The 26,494-nt window shown below is 42.5% G+C and overlaps 1 protein-coding gene across 2 annotated transcripts in view; it reads left to right on the top strand.

Annotated features, from left to right (window-relative positions):
• The window catches only part of Dnah3 (dynein heavy chain 3, axonemal), a 75,388-nt gene that overhangs the window by 23,999 nt on the left and 24,895 nt on the right, over positions 1-26,494 (top strand). For both annotated transcript variants that reach the window (XM_074088841.1, XM_074088839.1), the window contains exons 24-53: positions 692-885; positions 1,272-1,400; positions 2,179-2,380; positions 3,080-3,232; positions 4,224-4,447; positions 4,668-4,836; positions 5,685-5,790; positions 6,518-6,687; positions 8,002-8,116; positions 9,216-9,430; positions 9,507-9,713; positions 10,068-10,139; positions 10,213-10,356; positions 11,176-11,361; positions 11,792-12,018; positions 12,713-12,893; positions 14,024-14,171; positions 14,845-15,047; positions 15,912-16,037; positions 16,880-17,040; positions 17,490-17,633; positions 18,635-18,754; positions 19,227-19,392; positions 20,215-20,323; positions 20,822-20,965; positions 21,515-21,641; positions 22,285-22,396; positions 24,074-24,187; positions 24,687-24,864; positions 25,709-25,813. In XM_074088841.1, coding sequence (XP_073944942.1) covers positions 692-885; positions 1,272-1,400; positions 2,179-2,380; positions 3,080-3,232; positions 4,224-4,447; positions 4,668-4,836; positions 5,685-5,790; positions 6,518-6,687; positions 8,002-8,116; positions 9,216-9,430; positions 9,507-9,713; positions 10,068-10,139; positions 10,213-10,356; positions 11,176-11,361; positions 11,792-12,018; positions 12,713-12,893; positions 14,024-14,171; positions 14,845-15,047; positions 15,912-16,037; positions 16,880-17,040; positions 17,490-17,633; positions 18,635-18,754; positions 19,227-19,392; positions 20,215-20,323; positions 20,822-20,965; positions 21,515-21,641; positions 22,285-22,396; positions 24,074-24,187; positions 24,687-24,864; positions 25,709-25,813 — 4,651 coding nt within the window. The remainder of the gene's footprint in view (positions 1-691; positions 886-1,271; positions 1,401-2,178; positions 2,381-3,079; positions 3,233-4,223; positions 4,448-4,667; positions 4,837-5,684; positions 5,791-6,517; positions 6,688-8,001; positions 8,117-9,215; positions 9,431-9,506; positions 9,714-10,067; positions 10,140-10,212; positions 10,357-11,175; positions 11,362-11,791; positions 12,019-12,712; positions 12,894-14,023; positions 14,172-14,844; positions 15,048-15,911; positions 16,038-16,879; positions 17,041-17,489; positions 17,634-18,634; positions 18,755-19,226; positions 19,393-20,214; positions 20,324-20,821; positions 20,966-21,514; positions 21,642-22,284; positions 22,397-24,073; positions 24,188-24,686; positions 24,865-25,708; positions 25,814-26,494) is intronic.

Below are 26,494 nucleotides of genomic sequence, written 5' to 3'. Positions count from 1 at the left end.
GTGTTGTAAAAGAAGCGTAATATATTTACAAGGCACAGGCATAAACTGAATTTTTTTTTTAAGTAGCCTGTATAGTGTCCCACTGCTGGGCAAAGGTCTCCCCTCCTGACCTCCACAACTGAGTCTATTACCACTTTAAATATATACCTACATACTAGTAGAGACTATTTGTTTAGTCAATCGATTTTAAATCTTGATTTTGTGCCGACACCCTATTAATACATGATTAGCTGTTGCGAAGAATATTACTATCCCGCGGAAACTATGTAGTTTTCGACGCAAAAGTTTGACACATAATTATTTTTTTTATTCGACTGGATGGCAAACGAGCAAGTGGGTCTCCTGATGGTAAGAGATCACCACCGCCCATAAACATCTGCAACACCAGGGGTATTGCAGATGCGTTGCCAACCTAGAGGCCTAAGATGGGATACCTCAAGTGCCAGTAATTTCACCGGCTGTCTTACTCTCCACGTCGAAACACAACAGTGCAAGCACTGCTGCTTCACGGCAGGATTAGCGAGCAAGATGGTGGTAGCAATCCGGGCGGACCTTGCACAAGGTCCTACCACCTGCAAATTGAATACGTCTTGTTTACTATCCGCAACTTGCCTCTGACTTCTGCCTCTATATAAGCACCCTCGGTCTTGCCAAGTCTTGCTTCAATGGACACGACGCTAACTGTCCGCAGGGTCTGGCCCAGTCGGGCGCGTGGGCGTGCTTCGACGAGTTCAACCGCATCGAGCTGGAGGTGCTCTCTGTGGTGGCGCAGCAGATCCTGTCCATCCAGTTGGCCATCCTGCGGCGCGAGAAGCGGTTCGTCTTTGAGGGCACCGAGATCAGCCTCAATCCTACTTGCTCCGTCTTCATCACCATGAACCCTGGGTAAGTAACCCTGCATGTTTTGAATATTCGCGTCTGCATCGGAGTCGTGGTTCTCAAAATGATCTATTCTACACACGACTCTTTTGCCAATAATAAGAGAATGCAGTGCTCAGATAATTTTGAGCATCACAACCGCTTATCCACTTCTGCTGCTGACTGTACTTTCGCGCTGCTTTAGACATCTGCTTCTGCAATTTGGAAGGAAACATCTTTTTTAAAGACTATCTTTTAAGTTTGATTTTTTCACTTCTTCAATGGATCTCCACGCGTTTCTGACAAAAAGGGTCTGGACAGACAGACGGATAGAGGACTTCCGTTTTATTTTCTTTTGAGGTACGGAACCCTTAAAATAAAACGGAGCTGTACTGTAACTATGTGTTGGTCAGGTACGCGGGTCGAACGGAGTTGCCGGACAACCTGAAGGTGTTGTTCCGGACGGTGGCCATGATGGTGCCGGACTACGCCATGATCGGCGAGATCACGCTCTACTCCAACGGGTTCGTCAACGCTGGACCGTGAGTATGCTTCATTTTTATCAATTTTTGGGGTAAAAATACACCAAAAAGTAGGAATTGCAACAGTTTTAAGGTAATTCCTTCATGGTTCTTCTCCGAAGCATGCTAGTCTTACAAACATTGGTAGCGACAGAATAATAACCGCTTGCACGGTCTAGGGTTAAAAATTAAATCGACAAACCTGGGTTATTGATGTCTGTTCCATACATTTTTATACTGCTTTACTTTGGGCTACCTCGCAACTCTTGTATCTCTGTAAAATTTAGATATGCAATCCATGTAATTTCTAATTTTTTCTTCGTATTTTTAGTACTTGTATAGTTGTTTGTTTTGAAAAAAAAAGACAGATTTTCTGCCAAGTTTCTTGCGGCGCATTCTTCTTGGTAATGGTAGTCTTTCTGAAAGCGCTGGTAGCATAAAAGAGTCCTTTGCGGCCTATACTTACAGAAGTTAATTTGTTTTTCTTTTATAGCTTAGTCAATCAATCAATCAAATTCTTTGTTGCTAGTCACATTACAGTACTATTACAAAGTCTTAAAATCTAAACAAACTAGTATATGCGACGCAATGTAAGGGCACAGCAAAATAATGAAAGATGTCTAATCCATGCAATTCCGCTTGACCTTTTTATAAAACTGTATATCGTCCATGTATTTTCTCAACCAATTAAAATACTTTAGAATCATCTTTATGCTAAGTATGATAGTGTTGATTTGTTACAATTCGGGTGGATACGAGATTGAGAAAGTACATGGACGATATCGTATTGTAAACTCAGTCTGGCGCGCAAGATAGTGCAAGCTTACAAGCTGTGCTCGGAGCAGCTGTCGTCTCAGAACCACTACGACTACGGCATGCGCGCCGTCAAGTCCGTGCTGCTGGCCTCGGGCGCGCTCAAGAAGAACTATCCCGAGAAGGACGAGGCGCAGCTCGTGCTCAGAGCCATCATCGACGTCAACATGCCCAAGTTTCTGTCACAGGTACCCCTAGTACAAGCTTGGACTTTACATGCACGCATCAGGTGAGGGGTCGATCACGTTCATTTTTTTTTATACAATATAGGCTTGCGTTTGGCCACAATCACGCCTGATGGAAACGCTTTATGTAAATAAAAGGTCAATTGGTGTAAAATTGTCCCATGATATTTATTTATTTATTTACAGGTATTATAATTGGATAAAAACGTAGGTTTATGAATTAGACTGCATTTTTGACAGCTGTATATTGTTCATAAGAAAAATAAGTTTCTGTTAAAAAAAATTTTTTTGCTAACCGTACATAAGCCGACAAAGGTGTATCTCACTGGTTCAGTAACAGCCTATTCCCTCTAGCCTTGAAGAGCCCTAGATTAGAACGACGGGAGCGAATTCGATTCCTTTGCAGTTCGCATTGTGGAAGATGAACGCTTCGTGTGGGCTAACGGAACACTAACTATATAAGGGTGAAGACAGTCCCCTTGCCTGGAAGTCCGTTGGCAAAATGAAGATAGAGGAATAAGAGTAATTCCTGCGCACACTCACCAAGATGTATCCGGTAAAAAAACAGACTGAAAGCTCAACGGCGGTGTTCGAGGCTCTGTAGCCTGTTTCCGATCACAAAAGACGTCACCAAAGAGTCTTCGGGCCCGACGCTCTTCAGAATCCAACGCGGCTAACTGATACTTGGCGTGTTGTGTTTAGGACGTGCCCCTGTTCGCGGGCATCTACTCGGACCTGTTCCCGGGGGTGAGCATCCCGCAGCCCGACCGCGCCGAGCTGCTGCGCTGCATCAACAAGGAAATGGAGAAGCGGAATCTCCAGCCCACGGATTGGTACCTCGAGAAGATCATACAGGTACACTATGGCAATCTATACCTATAACCAAGGGTCGGCAATAGGCGGACCGCGGAAGGCCTAGCATCCCCCCCCCCTACCCCCTCTACTTAAAACTAATTGCCTACTTAAAAATAATTTTATAGTATAAACTCTTAGGGCTCTATCTCACCGGGACACCATGGCCACCAATACATGCCGTGGTCTATCATACTTGGAATCACAAATCCTTTTTACTTCTTCTTTCTATCACACGGTATAAGATGGTGTAAGAGAGTAGAAAAAAATGATGAATGCAATAGCGAACGTCAGCGCATTAGACAACACGGCCTCTGGTATACTTAAGTTATTTATTGTAAAATAATTATAATATAATCAAATACTAAAATTAATTCTCTTCTTTTGTCGCAGAAGATACAAATTTTATTAAAATCTATAAGTTAGTAAAATTACTAGACCCAGCCCAGGGACCAGGAGGGACTGACCCCCATAACCTCCCTGGATCAGCCCTGAATTTATATTTATTACTAGCTTAAGCCCGCGACTTCGTCTGCGCGGATCTAGGTTATCGCGTGGTGGCGCCCTCTACCGGAATAAAAGGTATCCTATGTTGATCCTTGGGTTCAAAATATCTATATACCAAATTTCATCAAAATCGGTTCAGTGGTTTCGACGTGAAAGCGTAACAGACAGACAGACAGACAGACAGACAGACAGAGTTACTTTCGCATTTATAATATTAGTAGGGATTTAGGCACAAAATGTGGCCAACTCTACATACGAAATTTGTTACTTACTTATTGCATACATTTGAGGGCCAGATTTTTTGCCGCTCAGTAATTATATGTTTCGGGGATCTCGTAAACGATTTCGATGAAATTTGGTATGCAGGGGTTTTCGGGGATGAAAAATCGATCTAGCTCGGTCCTATCTCTGGGAAAACGCTGGTTACCTAGTTTTAGCCCGAGTGGAGCTCGGTCGCCCAGGTACTGGTCAATAATATGTTCAACAGATCTACGAAATGATGCTAGTGCGTCACGGGTTCATGATCGTGGGCCCGCCCATGGGCGGCAAGACTCAGGCGTACCAGGCGCTCGCGGACTCGCTCCGCGCTCTGCAGCTGATGAAACCGCCGCCGCGCCACAAGGAGTTCGGAGCCATCTACCGGATCCTCAACCCGAAGGCAATAACCATGGGGCAGCTCTACGGCTGCTTCGACCCGTCCTCACATGAGTGGTGAGAAGGAAGCTTCTGTTATAGTTGAGAAAGGTGGTAGCTTGAGAAAAGTCTATCTGGAGAGAACCAAACAGACTTTTCGGACGGTAAGTTTAGCTGGTAAGATGATAGTAGTAGGTCCGGTAGTAGTCTTAGCGGTGTTGTATTCCGACGATGATAGACAACCCCCCCCCCCCCCCAACCTTAAAAATAACATTAGATACGCCTGTATTCCCGCCAGGTCGGACGGCGTGCTCGCCATAGCTTTCCGCGAGTACGCAATGTCAATCACGCGCGACCGCAAGTGGATCCTCTTCGACGGCCCCGTGGACGCCGTGTGGATTGAGAACATGAACACGGTGCTTGATGACAATAAGAAGCTGTGCCTCATGAGCGGAGAGATCATACAGGTGGGTCCATATCGGCTTGTATAATTGATGAAAGTCATAATGTACTCGGTAATGTTTGTCAAAATGTATTGTTTGTCTTAAGTCATAACTGTCATAGCGGTCCCAAAGGAAGACCAGCGCCGTTCGCACGGGCGTCATTATGCTGATTTGGGACCATTTCGTGACCGTGATACTTATTTTTTTAATTTAATTCTATACCTATAGTATTTTGTGTAATATGTCACGAATAAATGTTTTTTCTTCTTCTTTCTTCTTTTTCATACTTAAGTCTTTTTCTCCGAAATTATTAATTGTTCTGGATTGTTATAAAACAAACCTGATCTAACCTATAAGAGTTCTTCACAGCTCCATAATTCCCTCGGCTTGATGAAGTCGCAGGCAACTGCTATTTTTTTTTATAAAATTGTTATTTTTCTTATTTATTACAAAAATCATAAAAAAGTTACAAACAGCATCAACAAAAACTGATGATTTCGTTTGCGAAAAAATCTTGTAACTGGTAACCCTATCTACGGAGGTTCCGAAGCATTACAAGTGTTATAAAATAGTTTTTTTTTTCAACTTTAGGTATTTTAAGAAAACTCTAAGTATGCCTTTTTTCAAGTGACGCCGCTTAAGCGGGACCACTAGACAACGCTGGGTACAGGACGCCACCTTGATACTGCAGCAATTTTTTTACTTCAAAATTTTTTTACAACCTGTGGCCCATTTCACGAAGCTACAAGTTACAATTTACAAGCGGTAGTCTCTTTTCAATGCATACTGTTAAACAAAGGCTACCGCTTGTAAATTGTAATTTGTAGCTTCGTGAAATAGGGCACTGTTCTTACTACAAACTGTGTTGCCAGATGACAAACAAAATGAACCTGATATTTGAGCCTGCCGACTTGGACTTCGCTTCACCAGCCACCGTGTCCCGCTGCGGAATGATCTACATGGAGCCCGAACAGCTGGGTGAGTGGGTACTGACATCAGCCCAGAGACAGCGCTGTCGCAGTCATTTGCCACACTGCGGAGTACTGGTTTGACAGTTCCTCTTTAAGGAGATGTTATCATCATCCCATCCTATATACGTCCCACTGCTGGGCACAGGTCTCCTCTCAGGATGAGAGGGCCTGGGCCGTAGTTTCCACGCGGGTCCAGTGCGGATTGGGAACTTCACACACACCATTGAATGAGGGCTATCGTTTTTTGTCTTTCTAGATGGCACTATTGTTGCGTGAGCGTGCGTGGGGTTTTTAAGTATGGCTACGGTACGGGCGTGAAAACAAAGTTCAGATTAAAATCATATTTAATACACCTTAAAACCGTACTTACCATAAAAATATCGAGCACCACAGTGTTGCGTAGTCCCGTTTTGTTAAGAAAAAAAGGGAGGACAAAAGTTTCCAAAAGACAAAACTGTCTCAAAACACAGACATTAATTGCCCCGTAACGCGTATTTGCCATAATTAATTTCAGAAATTGCAAAATATTCACAAAATTATTCTAATTATAAATAAACCCGCGTAGCTCACCCAAAAACTATGAGATTTGACATTTCGGAGACCTCACGCTACACTAGCGCCTCTAGTGGCGAATTCATACGCGATAGCCCTCATTGAATCGTTTAATTTTGTAATTTTATGAAATATATCTGACATGATCTTAAGTAATATCCCCGTTTTTGTTTGATGTGAAGGCTGGCGCGCGTTCCTGGCATCCTACAACACTCACCTGAGCAAGCGGCTGATCCCCGAGCAGTTCGACCTGATCCAGGAGCTGATCGAGTGGCTGGTGCCTCCCATGTTCGAGTTCATCGGCTTCAAGTGCCACCACTTCGTCTCCGTCGGCGAGATACACCAGTTCTATGTGAGTTTACTTTTGCAAGCTTTTATTTAACCTGCAATATTCGTAGGTATGTATAATGTATAGTAGATTATTGTCGTGGCCTGGAAGTAGGCAATTGCTGGCTGAGTATGAGTATTAAACGGACGAGATTGCGAGTCCGTTTAACTAATACGAAGCCAGCAATTGCGATTCCAGCTGTGACTAATATAAAACTTTCTCAAGAATGGTGAATAATTCTGAAATAGAATAAACTTTTTCTCAAAATATATTATAAAATTTAATTTTATTCCAATGTTTTTCTTATGCTTTCCCGCCTTTTTTTAAATTTAAAATAAACTTCTGGTTTATTTTTCCACCAAAAACACCACAAGCTTTTTCAGACCCAATAAAAAAAGTCCGGAGTTCCAACAAAATATCTGATACCGGCCATTAGACTTGGCTGCATTCGACTTGTGCTAACATTTCCAAGGCCGTTTTAAGTAAAAAAAAAATTGTGACTGATTGCAGGCGCGCTAATATATTATTGTCGAGCTAGCGCGCCTGCAATCTTTTTAACTTTTTAATTTTTCCCTGACCATAAAATATGCACTTCACCTTCCGATATGTAAAGAATAATGTCAACTTTTACGGACATTTTTGAGAAAAGTATGTTGTGGTTTCAAAATTTGCGATTGATCTAAAATTTGGCGTATTTATATAAGTTCGGTGACAATACAATCATAAGGTGCGGCAGGGATCGTCTGCGCAGAAAAGAACAATCAGGAATAATACAATATACATCCTACAATACTAAACTACAATATCATAAGATGCGAGTTAGCTCGTTGATGTGGCAATTGGCGAGCTACGAGTATATAGCACGCAGAACAGATGGGCGTTGGAGCCGAAAATTTCGCGATTGAAGACCGCGAATCGGCAAGCGTAGCGTAGGACGTCCACCAACAAGATGGACGGATGCTGGTTCACGGTGGATGCAAGCCGCTTCCAACCGAAGCAATTGTAGGTCTATGGGGGAAGGCATGTCCAAAAGTAGACGTCTTACGGCTGATATGATCAAGATGATGATGATGATGATGATGTACGGCTCCATCATGAGAACAGCTGTGTAGTATCATCACCTACCTTTAAACGAGCAATTCTTGTATATACATTTCGGGGATCTCGGAAACGGCTCCAACGATTTCGATGAAATTTGGTATATAGGGGATTTCGGGGATGAAAAATCGATCTAGCTTGGTCTTATGTCTGGGAAAATGTTATCGAGTTTTAGCCCGAGCAAAGCACGGTCGCCCAGGTACTATTATTGTAAGTGTAAGCTTGTTTCCTCGATTGCAGTCATTCACTCGGCTGTTCACGTGTCTGCTGGAGGGCGAGGCTCAGTTCAGCACAATGTGGCTGCAGTGCACGTTTGTGTTCTCCCTGCTGTGGGGGATTGCTGCGACCATCACTGGTACGTTTGTGTTCTCCCTGCTGTGGGGGCTTGCTGCGACCATCACTGGTACGTTTGTGTTCTCCCTGCTGTGGGGGCTTGCTGCGACCATCACTGGTACGTTTGTGTTCACCCTGCTGTGGGGGCTTGCTGCGACCATCACTGGTACGTTTGTGTTCTCCCTGCTGTGGGGGCTTGCTGCGACCATCACTGGTACGTTTGTGTTCTCCCTGCTGTGGGGGCTTGCTGCGACCATCACTGGTACGTTTGTGTTCTCCCTGCTGTGGGGCTTGCTGCGACCATCACTGGTACGTTTGTGTTCTCCCTGCTGTGGGGGCTTGCTGCGACCATCACTGGTACGTTTGTGTTCTCCCTGCTGTGGGGGCTTGCTGCGACCATCACTGGTACGTTTTAGTATTACAGCTGTTACTTTGCGAACAAATAAGATAAAATGAACTATCTTGGCCACAAGGGTGAACAAGTCTACGTTGTACTAGATAAACGTTTAATACAGTGGCGAAGCGTCAGATATTTCCATGGTAAAGCCAGCCAAAGCAAAATCGCTTACAACTTTCACAAATCCTGAACGTCCTGTTGTCCTATTTTGTAAATATTGGGCTAGCCGGTGGGAACCGGGTTCTATGGACGCTTCGCCACTGGGTACTAACTAGTCTGGGGTATACTAAAGTACAAACTCGTCTAACATGTACAATACAAGCTCTTATTTGTACACCAGATAATTATCAATACAGACTACGAGTAGGAGGTCACACCGTCTAGGACGGGCTGACGTTAGTAGTCTGCAGTGTACTAGTCTAGGGTGGACTAGTGTACAATGTACGGCGTCCACTCTGCTTGCAGTGGAAGGTCTTTTACCTAGGAGAACCGAGAGGGGAACCGTAACGCTCGACGAGGTTCTTTGATTCGGAACCCTTAGGGGCTGTTTCAACACCCGTTGATAAATTTTAACTGACGGATAAATGTGATGCCGTCTCCGTCTATTTGAACAAAACAAACAGAGACGCCGTCACATATATCCGTCAAATTAATTTAATCAATGGATGGTGAACCGGGGGTTACTATCCGTTGGTTCTCTGCTTCTTTATCTCCCATTCTCCAGGTGACAGTCGCAAGGCTTTCGACACGTTCTTCCGCAAACTGCTGGAGGGTGCAAACGCTGCTTACCCCAAGCCCAAATCCTTCAAGCTGACGAAGAGCCAGCTCTTCGGAGACAAGGATACGGTGTTCGACTATGTGTATGACAAGCGGAACAACGGGACGTGGATACCCTGGATGGAGCTGGAGAAGGAGGCGCCTCTGCCCCCCAATGCTAAGGTAAATAACTGGTGGATAAGGCTGGCTTTCTACCAGAGATGTGCGATGGTCCGACCAAATTTTTTTTTTCTTTCAGGTGAACGACCTGATAATTCTAACGAACGAGAACGCGTGCCTGCGCTACTTCGTGACCAAGATGGTCCGCTCCAAGATCCCCATCCTGCTGGTGGGGCCCACCGGCACCGGCAAGTCCTCGCTGGTGCTCAACTTCCTCCTCTCCCTGCCCAAGGAGAAGTATATCACCAACACCATCAACTTCTCCGCCAGGACCACCGCTAATCAGGTGATTCATGCAAATCTAACTGATATTATAATGGAAAAATTTGTGTGTGTTTCTTACTCTTTCACGCTAAAACGGACGGATTTAGATGGAGTTTTTGTTGAAATTTACGACGTTAGTATTTACGCTACTTTTAGTCCCGCTACGAGTGAATATTCCCACGGGATCGAGATTCACACAAGTAAAATTTCCAAAATTTTAACCACTAATTGCTTATTTCGCCACTCACTGATAATTTTTATGTGACAGATATCTTTGATGCCGTCTCTGTTTGTTTTGGCCGATTCAACTGAGACGGCATCACATTCTGTCAATATAACGTGCAATTTTTATCCAGCATTTAATGTTTTGTTTTAGACCCAGGACATTATTATGTCCAAAGTGGATAGGCGACGCAAGGGCGTCTACGGACCTTCCATGAATAAAAAGGTTCGTTTGTCAAATAATAAGATATATTTGAGCAAATAAAACATTTTTGTATATTCTGTATTGTCTGTGGCAGTGCGTGTTGTTCGTGGACGACCTCAGCATGCCGCAGAAAGAAGTGTACGGCGCGCAGCCGCCGCTGGAGCTCATCCGGCAGTGGATCGACCACGGCCACTGGTACGACCTCAAGGAAATGGTCAAGCAGGAGGTCGTCGACGTGGTGAGTGGACACGAGCTTCGACAAAACAAAAGTTACCAGTATCACACAATACGTGTAGTAATGCAGATTAATATTAATTGGATATATGTTTGGCTTGCTTTTCCAATTCTGCCGTTTGTTTTAGTGTAGAATCAGGGTAATTTAATCAAGTCTCGTCAAGCCTGACTACTTGACCCTACTATGTATGTTAACACTGTCTTTATTATACACATTTCCTAATTCTTTTCCCACATACGGCCTTTTTGCCAATTTTCATTAGTATATGTATTGTATGAGTATTGTTTGTATGTACTTATGTATTACATTTTCGGTGGCCCATGAGGGGAGAAGAATTCAGTACGATCAGAGAATAATATCAGCCAATTCGTATGTATTTATCTTAAAGTTATTGTTTTGTTTCTTCTGTGCTTTTGTTTCCGCCGCCTACTTTGACGTATTTATATTAGTTTCTATATTCAAAGGGCTGTCTGGAAGAGATGGCTTCTAGCGATAAGACCGCCTATTGTCTACTTTGAATTTTGCCTCTGTGTAAAACTATTGCACTGGTTTGTGGTGTACAATAAGTATTGTTGTATTATAAATGAAGTCATCATCATCATATCAGCCGCAGGACGTCCACATTTGGACATAGGCCTCCCCCATGGACTCAGCTGCCCATTTGGAAGTGGCCTGCATCCACCTTGAACCAGCCGCTTTAACCAGGTCATCCGTCCTTCTCGTTGGTGGACGTCCTACGCTACGCTTGCCGATTCGCAGTCTTTTAATTACTTAGTGTAATCCTTTTAATATTTGAAACTTATGAGGTCTGTTGTGGGGTAGCTATTCGTGTCGGCGATGCTGCCACCTGGCGGCGGCTCCAACCTGATCACGACGCGGCTGACGCGGCACACGCTGCTCATCACGCTGGACTCCTTCGAAGACAACACGCTCAATAAGATCTTTGTGACCATCATGGACTGGCACTTCAGCAAGGGGTTCTCGGAGAATATGATGAGGCAGAGCAAGGTTATTTTTTAAAATTTTTGGCCGTTGTTTGAAACTTTGTCATCCCACGGGAATTTTGCAGTTTAATTCAAAAGGGTTCGTATAATTTCTGAAAGTCATAATGTAATGTTTATACATACATTTTTTTTGGTTATAATTTTTTCCGCCATTTTTTTTACATGATAGAAGGTAAACGAGCAGGATGCAATGCAAAGCAATCAACGCCGCCCATGGACTCATAACATAAGTTGAGTTACGGAGGCGTTGCCGGCGCTCTGACAAAAGAGTAGTTTCGTTTTTTTGAGGATCCCAAGTTGACAATCAATCAAATCAGTGGGCCACTAAGGCTGACTAAGGCCTCTTCATTTTCGCGCCACTTTGCCCGGCCTTGCTAGGGCCCCCAGCCGGTTTTCAAGTGCAAAGTTTCGCCGTACTTTTTGAACTTCCACAGACAGTCGTCGCGGCAACCATGGACGTGTACAAAAACGTGACAGTGCAGTTCTTGCCGACGCCCAGCAAGTGCCACTACCTCTTCAACTTGAGGGACTTCGCGCGCGTCATAAAGGGTGTGCTGCTTGTGCCGTCCACGCACATGAAAGAAATAAACAAGCTGGTACTACTATGGGTCCACGAGACTTATAGGGTGTTCTACGACCGGCTGGCTGATGATGCTGACAGGTAAGGCTACTCGTTCATAAACACTCGTTGGGTTTAAGTTATTTTTTTTTATATATAGATAGCTCAATCGATAGTATCGACGATTTTGCTAATGTCGAGGTTGAAGCAGACGCTGATGTTTTTATTTTGCCTTGTTAAGTATGGCTACTTTTAAAACAAGTTAATGGAGTAGTTTATAATTCTCTAGGGTTTCCTGTAAGTACATGAAATGGAATAAAATAGACCCTTGTAGGATCGGTCGGTATCCGGAGGTATCGAGTAAATAAATGAAATAAATAAACTGAAGAGGGCGCAGAAAATTACGTTTTTAAAGTTCAAATGTAATTTCGTGTAAAAATCATGATTGATTACTTTAGAATTACCTATAAGTACTTCTGATTGATTGGTTTTTGGAGTATTTTTGTATTTTTTTATTTTAACTCCAAATTTGTTACTTTTACGGTCATCCCGTGAAATCCAACGAATGGTCTCTTTTTCTGGGTTTTTTTTCTGTGCATCCATTTTTCAGTTTGTATTTTTGTTACTTCTCATTGACTCAAAATAATGATTTTTTTTTAAGAAGTAAGATTACAGAACAGTAAAAAATTTGTTAGTTTTTTCAGAAAATACAATGAAATACGAATTTATTTGATTGAACTCCTTTTTAAGAGTAAATGGCGACAAAGCACATTTTTATTCAACTTTACGTCCGTAGGGTAAAGCTGTTTGAAATAGTTTACAAGGCTGTGTACGGGTTCTTCCGGGTGCATATGGACCAGGTCATGACAGAGACGGGCTACGTGCCAGAGGGAGAAAAGCTCAGCAACAAGCACGCCTCCAACATATTCTTCGGCAACTACATGGAGCCCGATGCTGACCCGAAGATCTATGATCAGGTTACCCATACGAATAATAACGAAATTGAATATTTTTAGCAAAAGCAAAGCTCAAAGCCTTTCTCAATCTACTCGTTCGCTTGTAAAAGCAAAAACGAGTTAACAAAAGCTAAATTTCGACAGTTTGAGCCAAACGTTTCCAATTCGTCCCGCCATATTTGTCAAAAAAAGAGATTTTGAAAATTGACATCATTTGTAACCCTCAGTGCGCGAGTTCAACTCGCATCTTTTTTGTTTATTGCGTGGCTGAAACACTCCTGGTAGCATACGACATAAACTTCAAACTTCATTTATAATAAAAAGTTCTTACATTCACGTTCTCTCGCTTTTCGCGCCGAACGTAAACGTCAAATGAGGGCTATTAGGTTTTTAAGTATGGCTTTCAAAGTCTGTAATTAAGGGTGTGAAAACAAAGTTTAGATTAAAATCATATTTACACCTTAAAACCGTACCATAAAAATATCGAGCATGCCACAGTGTTGCATAGTCCCCGTTTAAAAGGGAGGACAAAGGTTTCCGAAAGACAAAACTGTCTCAAAACACATTCATACATTCATATTAGAACGCATATTTGCCATAATTAATTTCAGATATTGCAAAATATTCACAAAATTATTCTAATTATAAATAAACCCGCGTAGCTCACCCAAAAACTATGAGATTTGACATTTCGGAGACCTCACGCTACACTAGCGCCTCTAGCGGCGAATTCATACGCGATAGCCCTCATTGCCACTCCACGCGCTAGGCTTGTACCATCAGTCAAATATGTGGTCTACCACCCTAAGGTTGATAATCGTTTGCATGCCATAAAACAATAATGCCAATAGACGTGTTTGTCAACTTGAAAGTTCGACTTTAGCGATATATTCATTTGATACGAACTTGTTTAAAAATTGATAGACCACTTATTTGGCTGATGGTATCTACGAGTACGTCACTTTTAGTGATGTGTCAATCTAGGGCCTAGGGTATATTTAGATTGTTTAGCCCAGTTAAGATCTGCAAGAGGCTTATGAGATTGAGTGGTCGACCGAGCGCCGCAACATGAACAATTTTTCTTGCGGTCTAAACTGGGCTTTAGCCAACCTAGACAGGCCTCATCCGACAGGGTTGTCTTATCTCCCCAGGTGACAGACCTGGATGACATGGCGGTAAAAATGGAGTACTATCTCGAGGAGTACAACGTGGTGTCCTCCTCCCCGATGGCTCTGGTCATGTTCCGGTATGCGCTGGACCACATCTCCAGGTGTACTCGGGTGCTGCTACAGGATAACGGTATAGTATCCAGTTTATTTAGAAAGAAAAAAGAAGAAAAACATATTAAAAAATGTAGTGTAGTGCTAAATACTTCTAATCTTTAAACAACATTGCAAATCTGTTAAAAAAATACCTCGTTGAGTTTCTTGCCGGATTCTTTTCAATAGAGGTTTTTCCGAACCGGTGGTAGATTTTTTTTGGCATTCATAAGTGCTTCTCATAGCCTAAATTGAATAAAGTGATTTTGACTGTGACTTTGACTTTGGAGCAAAAACATTTATTCGTAACAAACACAAAACAAAGAAATTATTATCTGGGTACGTAATAATAGTTCCAATTCAGCTCGATGTCAGCTTTAAAGGCGACCCTTGTTTTCTGTTGGAAATATTATTCATCCCACTGCAGGCAGAGCAAAGTCTCCTGTCATGGTAAAAGAACTTAAGCTACGATTCTTTGTGGTTTAATAAAATCACTCCAGTGAACGTCATATTTTTCCTTGCTAACATTATTCATTTATCGCGCGTCCGTGGAAACTGTATACATAAAAACTATTCTATGACCTCCATACCGGATATCATCGCGATCAGCTTAGTGTTTCAACCCTTATAGAGCAAGACTTTTCGCGCCAATCTTTTTCACAATGTATTGTGAACACTAATTTCGAGTCTTATAGATTAGGACAATTGTTCAGGTAATTTGTTATTGGTCGGCGTTGGCGGCAGCGGCCGCAGCAGCGCAGTGAAGCTTGCAGCCAGCATACTGGAGATGAACGTCATCCAGATCGAGATCTCGCGCGTGTACGGACAGAACGAGTGGCGCGATGACATCCGGCGGCTGCTCATGAAGGCTGGCATCATTGGGAAACCGCTGGTCTTCCTGTTTGCTGACAATCAGGTCCTTGATCAATCACACTCGTTACGTCAGGAGTGTCACTGCTACTCAGCATCACTTATTACTTCATCCCAGCCTATATACGTCCCACTGCTGGGCACAGGCCTCCTCTCAGAACAAGAGGGCTTGGGCCATAGTTCCCAAGCGGGCCCAGTGCGGATTGGGAACTTCGCACGCACCATTGAATCGCTTCGCAGGTTCGTGCAGGTTTCCTCACAATGTTTTCCCATCACCGCAAAGCTCGTGGTAAATTTCAAATGTAATTCCGCACATGAATTTCGTTAAACTCAGAGGTGCGAGCCGGGGTTTGAACCCACGACCCTCTGCTTGAGAGGCGATAGGTCAAACCACTAGGCCACCACGGCTTATTACTTAACAACACTAATTACTTATGAACAGTACTCAACAACGCTCATAAAGGGCATAAATTCAAATTCAAATTCATTAGCCACCAGTTAGTCGTTTTTTAGTAGGTATTCCGCGAGTACGGCCAGAATAATATTTATTGGCGCCACGTGGCGCCACGACATCCGCGGACTGCTCATGAAGGCTGGCATCATTGGGAAGCCGCTGGTCTTCCTGTTTGCTGACAATCAGGTCCTTGATCAACCACACTCGCGTTACTTAAGAAGATTTTACTCAGCGGCACTCGTTACTTATGAACAGTAATTGGTAGCATTCATTACTCAAAAACATTCATTACTTCTACTTGGCAGTAAATTTTCACTACTTACTCCAAAACGCCCATACTGACTGAACAACTGTACACACCATGTAGCATTAAGAACAAATATTGTGTCTTGTGGCGGCTACTGTTTGAGTACACAATCAGTAGTCCATTGTTTTTGATGCACTCTACAATTTTAGATTATGTACGAAGGCATGGTTGAAGATATTAACATGCTGCTCAACACCGGAGACATACCCAACTTATATGGTATGGACGAAAAGGTGGAGATATTGGACAAGATGCAAGCAGCCGTCAGGGATTCGGTAAGAAATCAAGACTAAATATGTCTATGTAGTTTCAGCGCTTGCGATGTTTCTTTAGTTATTTGTGTCACAAGGGAGCAAAATGGTGTATTTACGGCGAGGGCGTACATTGAATCCAGAATGTAGCGAAGGATTCTACAATAGAATCCTGAGCGTAGCGAGGGATTCTAAAGTAGAATCCTGAGCGTAATGAGGGATTCAAGTGTTAACGCCCAAGATGAAAATATTTTTGCTACCGAGTGGCTCACACAACTTTTCACACCGAGCATTAAGAAACTTGAAAAAAACAAATTCTAAATATTATTAAAGAACAACCAGCAAATGGCGTGGCTTTACAATTATAAACTTCAAAAAATTGCATTTGCAATAAAATACTTAGAAAAGCCTTGAACAGAAAAGTTGCACTTTGCTCCCTCTCGTCAGGGAGGAAAAGTTACTTTTCTGAAGGAGAGGTGTGAAAACAAACGTTTCACCCCTCATTTACTTCTTCAAGTGATGACTTTAAAAAAACTAAGTACTTGATATCTTCTACATTAGAAAGCTAAAAGTTATAATTTTAAACTTATAACTTCCACAGTTTTGACTTTCCACACTGCACCTCTTCCCTTATTTCACCACCTTTGGGGTTGAATTCCCAAAGATCAATCCAAAGCTTTGCTTAGTTTGGGACTAAGTCAATTGGTGTCAAGTGTCCCATGATATTTAAAATTATTATAATCAAATTTAGTTTCCTATCATTATGTTGTTTGAAGATCATAAAGCTAGCCAACCTTATCCCAGGAGAGCTAAATTAACCATGTATACAAGTACACCTTGATGCCAGCCGCCGTTGCAATGTCCAGGGCAGGAAGATGGAGACGACTCCGCTAGCCATGTTCGGTTTCTACGTGGAGCGCGTGAAGGCAAACCTCCGCATCGTGATGGCCATGTCTCCCATCGGGGACTCCTTCCGCAACCGCCTCCGCATGTTCCCTTCGCTCATCAACTGCTGCACCATTGACTGGTATACTATTATTAACATACTGAGCGGCAAAAAATCTGGCCAGGATACAGGATATTAAATATGTTTAGTCTGTTTAAAAAAAATATCTCCCAGGTAAAGCATATTGCACACCATAAATTTTTTTTTTTCAATAGGCTTACAATTCTGTAATTTGTTTTTTTTGAGCAACAAACTCTTTATTGTACTAATTTGTTATTGGTTTCATAATTTGGGTGCGACGTTCTGACAGTGACTATGAACAGAATTAGACTAAAAGCTATTATATGTAATAAATAAATATGGAACTGCGCGGAAATCGCGCGATTCCCGCCAGTCTGAACGGACTCTTAAGTCGAAGATAAATTTTAATGTCCACGGGTACAGTTTTTAATGATTAACTGTTGATTAAAGGTTAATTGTAAGATTTTGAGTTGAGTCTCAGTAGCTTAATATTGAAATCTGGCTTCAAGGTTCACAGCATGGCCGCCAGAGGCGCTGGAGCGCGTCGCGCAGATGTTCATAGCCAGGATGGAGTCCGTGGAGGAGAATCTGTGCACGGCTTGCGTCGAGATGTGCCAGTTGTTCCACATGAGCGTGGTTAAGCTGAGCGACAGGCGAGTTCACAATATCTGCTATCTATGGTTTACTAATGTTTCGGCGAATAACGTTTGGCAACCTGTTTCATTTCGCAACTATTCATTTCCCAACCGTTTAATATTTCTGAAACAGTGAATATTTCAGATTTTTTATAAAACTAACCTAACCTTAAGGGTTCTACACGATGCCTCTGAAATAAATAATGAAATATTTACAGTTTAACCCCCTTATTCATAAAACTTAACAAGCCTATGTTAACTAACAAATGCTTTGTCCCTTTCTAACAAATACAAATGTCGAAGTGTAAGATAAGGACAAACGAATTTTAGCGGCATTTTAACTAAAATAGGTTTGATTGTCGTTTATGAATAAGGGGGTTAGAGTTTGCGAAATGAAAAGTTGCGAAATGAAACAGGTTGCCAAACGTTACGTTGCGAAAAGGCAGTACTCGGCTATCTTTACAACTCAAGCTAACAGAGAAGAGAAAAAGGCAATCGTGTAGTATTTTGGGTAAAAAAACCGGCCAACTGCGAGATGGACTCATTTGACAAATTGGTATCTATGAATATTCAGTGTTAGCAGAACCCCTCACAAAAGTAAAACTTTGCAGTGTGGGGTTATTTTGGATGGTTAATTATATAGATTATTGGTTTCGCTTTAAGATCTACCTTCATACTCAAATCTCAAGTCAAACTCAAATTTCAAGTTTCTAGGACAACCGGAAATCTTTTCGGTTACGGTAATTTGAACAAAAAAATTTTTTTAATGATTGCATTGACTTAAAATATTGTTTTTTTTTTCACTGCTGCAAGGGGTAGCAGACCTGAATATTTGATATTATTTTCAGCTTGATACCCCACGAGTTCTTAAGAAAAAAAGATCTTGATTGTCGAACAGACCGACAGACAGACGGACAACAAAGTGATCCTATAAGAGTTCCGTTGAATTGAATAGCTTGAATGCTTGCATATAATTCCCTATTGTGCAACAAGTCGGTAGATGTCGTATGTTATTACAGGTTTTACTCGGATCAGAAGCGGAAGGTATACGTGACTCCGACCAGCTACTTGGAGCTGATCAAGGCCTTCCAGAATCTGTACGCCATGAAGATAGACCAGATCACACGTGCCAGGATCCGGTAAGACATCTGATGATCTGAAGACGACCGGATGGCCAAGTAGTTAGAGGACCTGACTACAAAGCTTGAGGTCCTGGGTTCGATTCCCGGCCGGGGCAGATATTTGTATGAATAATACGAATGTTTGCTCTCGGGTCTTGGATGTTATATTAACCCCCGACGAAAAAGAGGGGTGTTATAAGTTTGACCACTATGTGTGTCTGTGTTTGTCTGTCTGTGGCACCGTAGCTCTTAACCGTTTTGATCAAACATGTCTAAGAACCATCTCTAGAAAACCTGCTTTCAAATATAAAAAAACCGCATTCAAGAGCTACGGTGCCACAGACAGACACATAGACACACATAGCGGTCAAACTTATAACACCCCTCTTTTTGCGTCGGGGGTTAAAAACCAGGAACGACACGGCACGTCATCTATTCCTCCACGGATCTCGACTGTCTGGAACCCTAAATATACCCTGGTTCCGTCCAGGTACGAGACTGGGCTGGAACAGCTGGACTTCGCGGCTGGGCAGGTGGCGGTGATGCAGCAGAACTTGCGCGACCTGCAGCCGCTGCTGGTGGAGACCTCTGACAAGACAGAGAAACTCATGATCAAGATCGAACAGGACACCGTCGTCGTCGAGAAACAGAAAGAGGTTAGCTCATAGCTGATACGGTAACATATCCATAGAACTCTATTACCACCGGCTAGCCCAATATTTACAAAATGGAACAACAAGACATAAGAATTTATGAAAATGTAAGCGATCCTTGCTTCGGCTTTACCACGGAAATATCTGACGCCACGCCACTGTAACATATTCTTGGGTTTTTTAACCCCATGCATGTGCTTTGGGGTATAAATATCTTTATTGTAATATTCAAAAATGAAAAGGATTATAGGTACAAGCAATTTTTGCTGCCTGTACTTTTTGTTATACAAAACAATAACTTGAAAATGTACTCTGTTTATTTTAGTACTGGAAACCAAATTAATTTACAATTAACCGTAAAATTAGATTTTCAGGTTTTTTTTAGAACAATTAGATAAGTAATTGAGTTGTCAAATAACGGACGTCAGCTTACTACCAAATCCGTACAAAATATATTTACAAAATTTTACAATATTTACAAAATCGATGGGGAATCGCGTTTAGACTGTTCTGAAAATAGTACGCCGATTAACTAAAAGAATTTCCTTGCTTGGTTTTAGTTTTAGTTTGGTTTTTAGTTCATTGATATGGACCTCCGCAAAGTAACGCCTGATTCAATAAATTAGTACGCCGATTATCAGATTGGCCAATAGATGTGTGGGATAGTAAATATGCTGTTACTAAACCAGTGAGCTCTATTTTCAGCCACGTTACCTTATTACTCAGGCTTCATGTTATCATTAACTGTGAGGTATAGGTCAGTTATAAATAAAATAAAGTGTCAAATCGCCAATTGGCGAATTCTCAGTGATGTCTGTTGTTCAGATCGTGGGCGCCGACGAAGCGTTGGCCAACGAAGCAGCGGCAGCTGCGCAAGCCATCAAGGATGACTGCGAGTCCGACTTGGCCGAGGCAGTGCCCGCGCTGCAGGCAAGTTCTTACCTTACCTTAGTGTTGGGATACCATGTTGATAAGTATGTATATGATATTGACGGGTAGGTGACGGCTTCAGTTCTTTCAGCAGACTGGTCTAGGCTGATCCCGTAGCCAATATATACGTGCATTCGTTCTGTAAAACCTTTGTTGTGCGATATCATGCAGTGTGATTATTGCCTAATGGAATATTAAATCGACTGTATGAGAACGGTATAGAGGTTGTTTTGCTGCAGCAGCGGGTTGCCCGCAAATAGACCGTCCGACTCCTTAAATGATAAGTCAATTTGCGCTCTGTAGTTAATATTGTCAGAAGATTACGATACAAGTTTAGAAGGGTTTAATAATAGTAGGGGTGGGGTTTCGAAGCGTTGCAGGATTTAATAATCACCTTACATCTGTCATTCATTACAGTTATTACTCAATACGATAGACTAGCAAGTTTTCTAATAAGTCACCTGTATATTGACATTTTCTGTTTCTATCGTCTTTCAGGCAGCTTTGGACGCCCTCAACACGCTGAAACCCGCGGACATTACCTTGGTGAAGAGTATGAAGAACCCTCCAGCCGGCGTCAAGCTCGTCATGGAGGCTGTCTGTGTCATGAAGGGGGTTAAGGGGGACCGCAAGATGGATGCCAATGGTGATAATCAGCTGGGACCGGCAGAGTTTGCGCGTTTTAGAGTTAATGTACATTAGGTGTCTTAAAATTAATGCGAATTATCTGAGAATATGGCTGGATTATTTAGTACTACGCGGCACACTGCTGGCTGCGTTGAAATATTAGGAGCTTATAATGTCTTTTCGTCCATTAGAGACGAGTGGAATAAGAAAGGGAAGTCTTTTGCCCTGCAGTGGGACACATTATAAGCTAGTTAAAAAAAAAGCAATGGAGCTCCGCTCGGCGGGATTTTGGATATCTGAAGATAACTGAGGAATCTCATCTGCCTGCCTGCCTAGTGTCTAGTTTTCTTGAATATTCTCTTTTTAGTATACATTAAAGAAAGAGCTGGAACTGTCAGCCCAAAACCAGGTCGTAAACACTAGGCTTAATTGTTTCATGCAAGTTCCTTTATGCTTAAAGGCATTTGACCCACGAGACTCTATAAACATGCAGTCTAAAGATTTCTTTATCACCACTCGTGTGTATGCAAAAATAATCCCGTCATTTCTTTTTTGTGGTTCACGACAGGCAAGCCGTTCGAGGACTACTGGGGTCCATCGCAGAAGCTGCTGGGTGACATGAAGTTCCTGGAGAGTCTGAAGGCCTACGACAAGGACAATATTCCACCCGCCACCATGAAGAAAATACGCGACAAGTGAGAACCCATCGGAGCCTTAAATTTCTAGACGATTTGCAATTGCAAGTCTCCATATTGCATTGTCGACCGATATGCTGTTTGTTGCACTAAGTTACTTCAAAGCAGCCATTGACACACAGTGGACGTCCTACGGCTAATATGATGATCCATCCATCCCAACCTATATACGTCCCACTCCTGGGCACAGGCCTCCTCTCAAAACAAGAGGGCTTGGGGCATAGTTCCCACGCGGGCCCAGTGCGGATTGGGAGCTTCACACGCACCATTGAATTGCTTCGCAGATTTGTGCAAGTTTCCTCACGATGTTTATATGATGATGATGATGATAATAAATGGTTATTAACTTGGTGCAACGTACATAGGTACGTTAAGTTCAAAAAAGTCATTAGGTTTATTTACCTACCGGCTCACCGCTAAAGGTGTTTATAAATAGAATGGGTCGATCCATAAGGGCTGCTTGTTAAATTTCACCTATACACCTCACCTCACAACCTCACCTCATTTCACCTCATAAATACCATTTTCCGAATAGTTAAATCGGTATAGAAAGTTCAGTGCCGTATCCATATCAACATTTTTTCTCTCGCGGCGTGCAACCAAATTGGCAATTAGTGGTAATAAACGAGTGTGTCCGCGGCAGGTTCATCACGGATCGCGAGTTCGACCCGGTGGTGATCGCCAAAGTGTCGTCGGCCTGCGAGGGGCTCTGCAAGTGGGTGCGCGCTATGGACGTGTACGATCGAGTCATCAAGGTACGTCCCTCATTTGGGCCAATGTTCTTGAACTAAAACCAATGAGGGCTATCGTTTTTTGTCTCACTAGATGGCGCACTGTTGCATGAGGTTTTTAAGTATGGCTTTCAAAGTCTGTTATTACGGGCGTGAAAACAAAGTTTAGATTAAAATCATATTTAATACACCTTAAAACCGTACCATTAAAATATCGAGCATGTCACAGTGTTGCATAGTCCCCGTTTTGTTCGGAAAAAAGGGAGGACAAAGGTTTTCGACAAGACAAGACAAAACTGTCTCAAAACACAGACATTCATTGCCCCGGAACGCATATTTGCCATAATTAGTTAATTTCAGATATTGCAAAATATTCACAAAATTATTCTAATTATAAATAAACCCGCGTAGCTCACCCAAAAACTATGAGATTTGACATTTCGGAGACCTCACGCTACACTAGCGCCTCTAGCGGCGAATTCATACGCGATAGCCCTCATTCAACTTGCACCAGGCGCCGCTCACTTCGCGATTTTATTTTCCGCTACAAGTAGATGTCTGGGGCCCCCTAGAGTGTGCTATTCCACAGACAAGACATAGAAGCATACAGTAGGCACAATTCTCTTACGCCTAAACGTCACTTGTACGTCATTGAGGCTTCTGTACTTGCACTATTACTTATTCTGTGCTTGCACCTAAAACCAATTTCACTAGCTACCAAATCAATTTAACTTGCCCTTGTTCTAAATTAACTTTCTATTGGAATCACTTAAATGCAGGTGGTAGGACCTTGTGCAAGGTCCGCCCGGATTGCTACCACCACCTTGCTCGCTAATCCTGCCGTGAAATAGCAGTGCTTGCACTGTTGTGTTTCGGCGTGGAGAGAAGGACAGTCGGTGAAATTACTGGCACTTGAGGTATCCCATCTTAGGCCTCTAGTTTGGCAACGCATCTGCAATCCCCCTAGTGTTGCAGGTGTCTATGGGCGGTGGTGATCTCTTATCATCAGGAGACCCACTTGCTCGTTTGCTATCCAGTAGAATAAAAAAAAAACTTGCTACTAAAACCAATTTAACTCGATCCTAAAATCAATTTAACTTGTTACTAAATCCAATTTAACTTGCAACTAAAATCAATTTAATTTGCTCCTAAAACTAATTTAACTTGCTATGCTACTAAAACCAATTTATCGTGGTACTAAACTCGATTTAACTTGCTAATCAATTTAACGCCAATTAAATCGTTTACCTTTACTTGCCCGAATTTAATTTGCCCGAATTTCACTTGCCATACCAACGTTTGCCATTAAATATATAGAACCGTGCTGTTTTCAGGATTTTTTTAAATGTCATCTCATCATATAGGTAGAATGCAGTAGGTTAGGTTATTTTAATATCAACTCTGAAGAAATGACTATTCGAGAAATAAATTACTTTATGGCAAATAAAAATTCTAGAAAACGATACATTCGGGCAAAACGATAGAGAACCCAATTAAATAGTTATACAATACAATACAAAGACTCTTTATTGTACACCAGAAATAGTAAGCGATACAGAAAACAGATATACAGAGAAAAAAATAACAAGGTAAGCAATAGGTGGCCTTATCCAGTATAGTAAAAGTAAGAAACCATTGGGAATCAGGTATCACGGGCCTCACCACTGGTATATGTGTTATATTGCCAATTGTTTCGTCCAGGTGGTGGCACCGAAGAAGGCGGCTCTGTTCGAGGCGGAGTCCGAGTTGCAGGCGCAGATGAATACGCTCAATGCGAAGCGGGCGCAGCTACAGGGAGTGCTCGACAAACTACAGGTCAGTGAGATGTGTACCGTCAGCCAAATATGCAAGAAAGAAAATACGTAAGTGCTTGTTATAGCCTAAATTGAATAAAGATATTTTTCACACCTCTCCTTCAGAAAAGTAACTTTTCCTCCCTGACGAGAGGGAGCAACGTGCAACTTTTATGTTCAAGGCTCTTCTAAGTGTTTTATTGCAAATGCCATTTTTTGTCGTTGATAAGTAATTGTAAAGCCACGCCATTTTCTATGCTGGTTGTTCTTTAATAATATGTAGAATATATATATATATTTAAGTTTCTTAATGCTCGGTGTGAAAACTTGTATGAACCACTCGGGAGCAAAATTATTTTCATCTAACGCTCAGGATTCTATTGTAGAATCCTTCGCTACATTCTGGATTCAATGTACGCCCTCGCCGTAAATACACCATTTTGCACCCTTGTGACACAAATAACTATTGACTTTGAATTTGACTTTGAAAACTAGTTACGTGATATTTTTTTCCATGGTAGGCCTTAAACGACGAGTTCGCCGGCATGACCCGCAAGAAGAAGGGCCTGGAGGACGAGATCGATCTGTGCTCCACGAAGCTGTCCCGCGCGGAGCAGCTGATCGGCGGGCTCGGCGGCGAGAAGGCGCGCTGGTCCGAGCTGGCGAGGGACCTGCAGGAGCTGCTGGGGAATGTCATAGGTAAGCCGCGCACGCACGCACGGATACAAGCACACGCACGCACGGATACAAGCACGCTCGCATGCACGGAAACAAGCACATGCACGCACGGATATAAGCACGCTCGCATGCACGGAAACAAGCACACGCACGCACGGATACAAGCACGAACGCACGCACGGATACACGCATGCACGTATGGATACAAGAAAGCACGCACGCAAAGATAAAAACACGCTCGCATGCACGGATACAACCACACGCACGCACAGATATAAGCACGCACGCACGCACAGATACACGCACGCACGCATGCATACAAAAAAAGCACGCACGCAAAGATACAAGTACGCTCGCATGCTCTGCTCTGATACAAGCACGCACGCACGCACGTACAGAAACAAGCACGAATGCACACGCGAATGCATGCACACACGCACGCATGCGCTTTAGCACACACGCACAATACGAACTAAATGACTTCCTTTTTTTATCGTCGTATTCCCAGAGCTGTGTAACCTGCCTTTGAAATACTAATTTTATCCCGAAGTCGGTTGGTCTATTTTTTCACATTTGAGACTATGTTTGCTTGATTTGTTGTTTGCTTGCTTACATGCCTGCTTGCATGCTTGCTTACATGCTCACTTGCATGCTTGCTTGATTGCTTGCTTCTTTGAAATGTTTATGGTTCACGCGAGCGAAGCATGCTCACTTGCAAGCTTGCTTGCGTGCTTGCTTGCGTGCTTGCTTAATTGCTTGCTTCTTTGAACTGTTTTTGGTTCACGCGAGCGAAGCTGCGGGTAAAAGCTAGTTTCAAATAAAATGATTTCAAGCTGCATTTATTATGCATTTCTTAAACTTCCAGGAGACGTGTTACTGGCGGCTGGTTTCATCGCCTATCTGGGTCCGTACACAGTGAACTACAGGCGGGAGCTCGTGCAGTTGTGGAACGAACGGACCATAGAACTGGGTAAACCTCATATAGTACATTGTTGTAGAGGCTGAAAAGTAAGCAATAGATGAACGAGTTAGTTTGAAGGCCGACCCGAAGGATCTATTGCACTTTTGGCCGACACTAAACATTGTGCTTTTCACGACCATTGCGAGAAAATAAAAACATTTATCACAAAACAAACAAGAACAATTTTCAAAGACTGCGCAACGCCCGCCGTTTTTAGTTCTTGTTTTGTGATATATTTTTTTTAAACGAGTCTTTTCTTAGTGGCCAGTACCCAACCACATATTTTAAAAATAAAAACGTCATCCTCGTCATGTCGGACCTAGTGTCCGACCTGCTGCGATGTTGTGGCGTTTTTTCATACTTAAAAAAATTAAAGCATTTTGTGCATATTATGCGTTTGTGAAAAAAAAACACCCCATAAAAGTCATAAGTGACGCATTCTAATTGGTCAATTTAATTTCACATGCAGCAGACGATTACTTTTGATTGGTCCGATTGCCGTTTCAGCACGCCGGGAATGAAATTCTGAAATATATTCTAAAAAGTCGTATATGAAATACATATATTGATACGCCCTGTTACCATAATGTGTTACATTGTTGTCGTGTTTTGCGAGCCATAAATGAGTCGGCTGTTAAATGTTCATAATATAGAGGCAGTTTTGGGTACTGGATTTAGGTTATCTATGGC

Source organism: Choristoneura fumiferana, chromosome 6 (assembly GCF_025370935.1).
Source record: "Choristoneura fumiferana chromosome 6, NRCan_CFum_1, whole genome shotgun sequence".
Taxonomy (NCBI): domain Eukaryota; kingdom Metazoa; phylum Arthropoda; class Insecta; order Lepidoptera; family Tortricidae; genus Choristoneura; species Choristoneura fumiferana.
The sequence above is the reverse complement of the archived record's forward strand: the minus strand, read 5'-3'. Positions and strand labels throughout refer to the sequence as shown.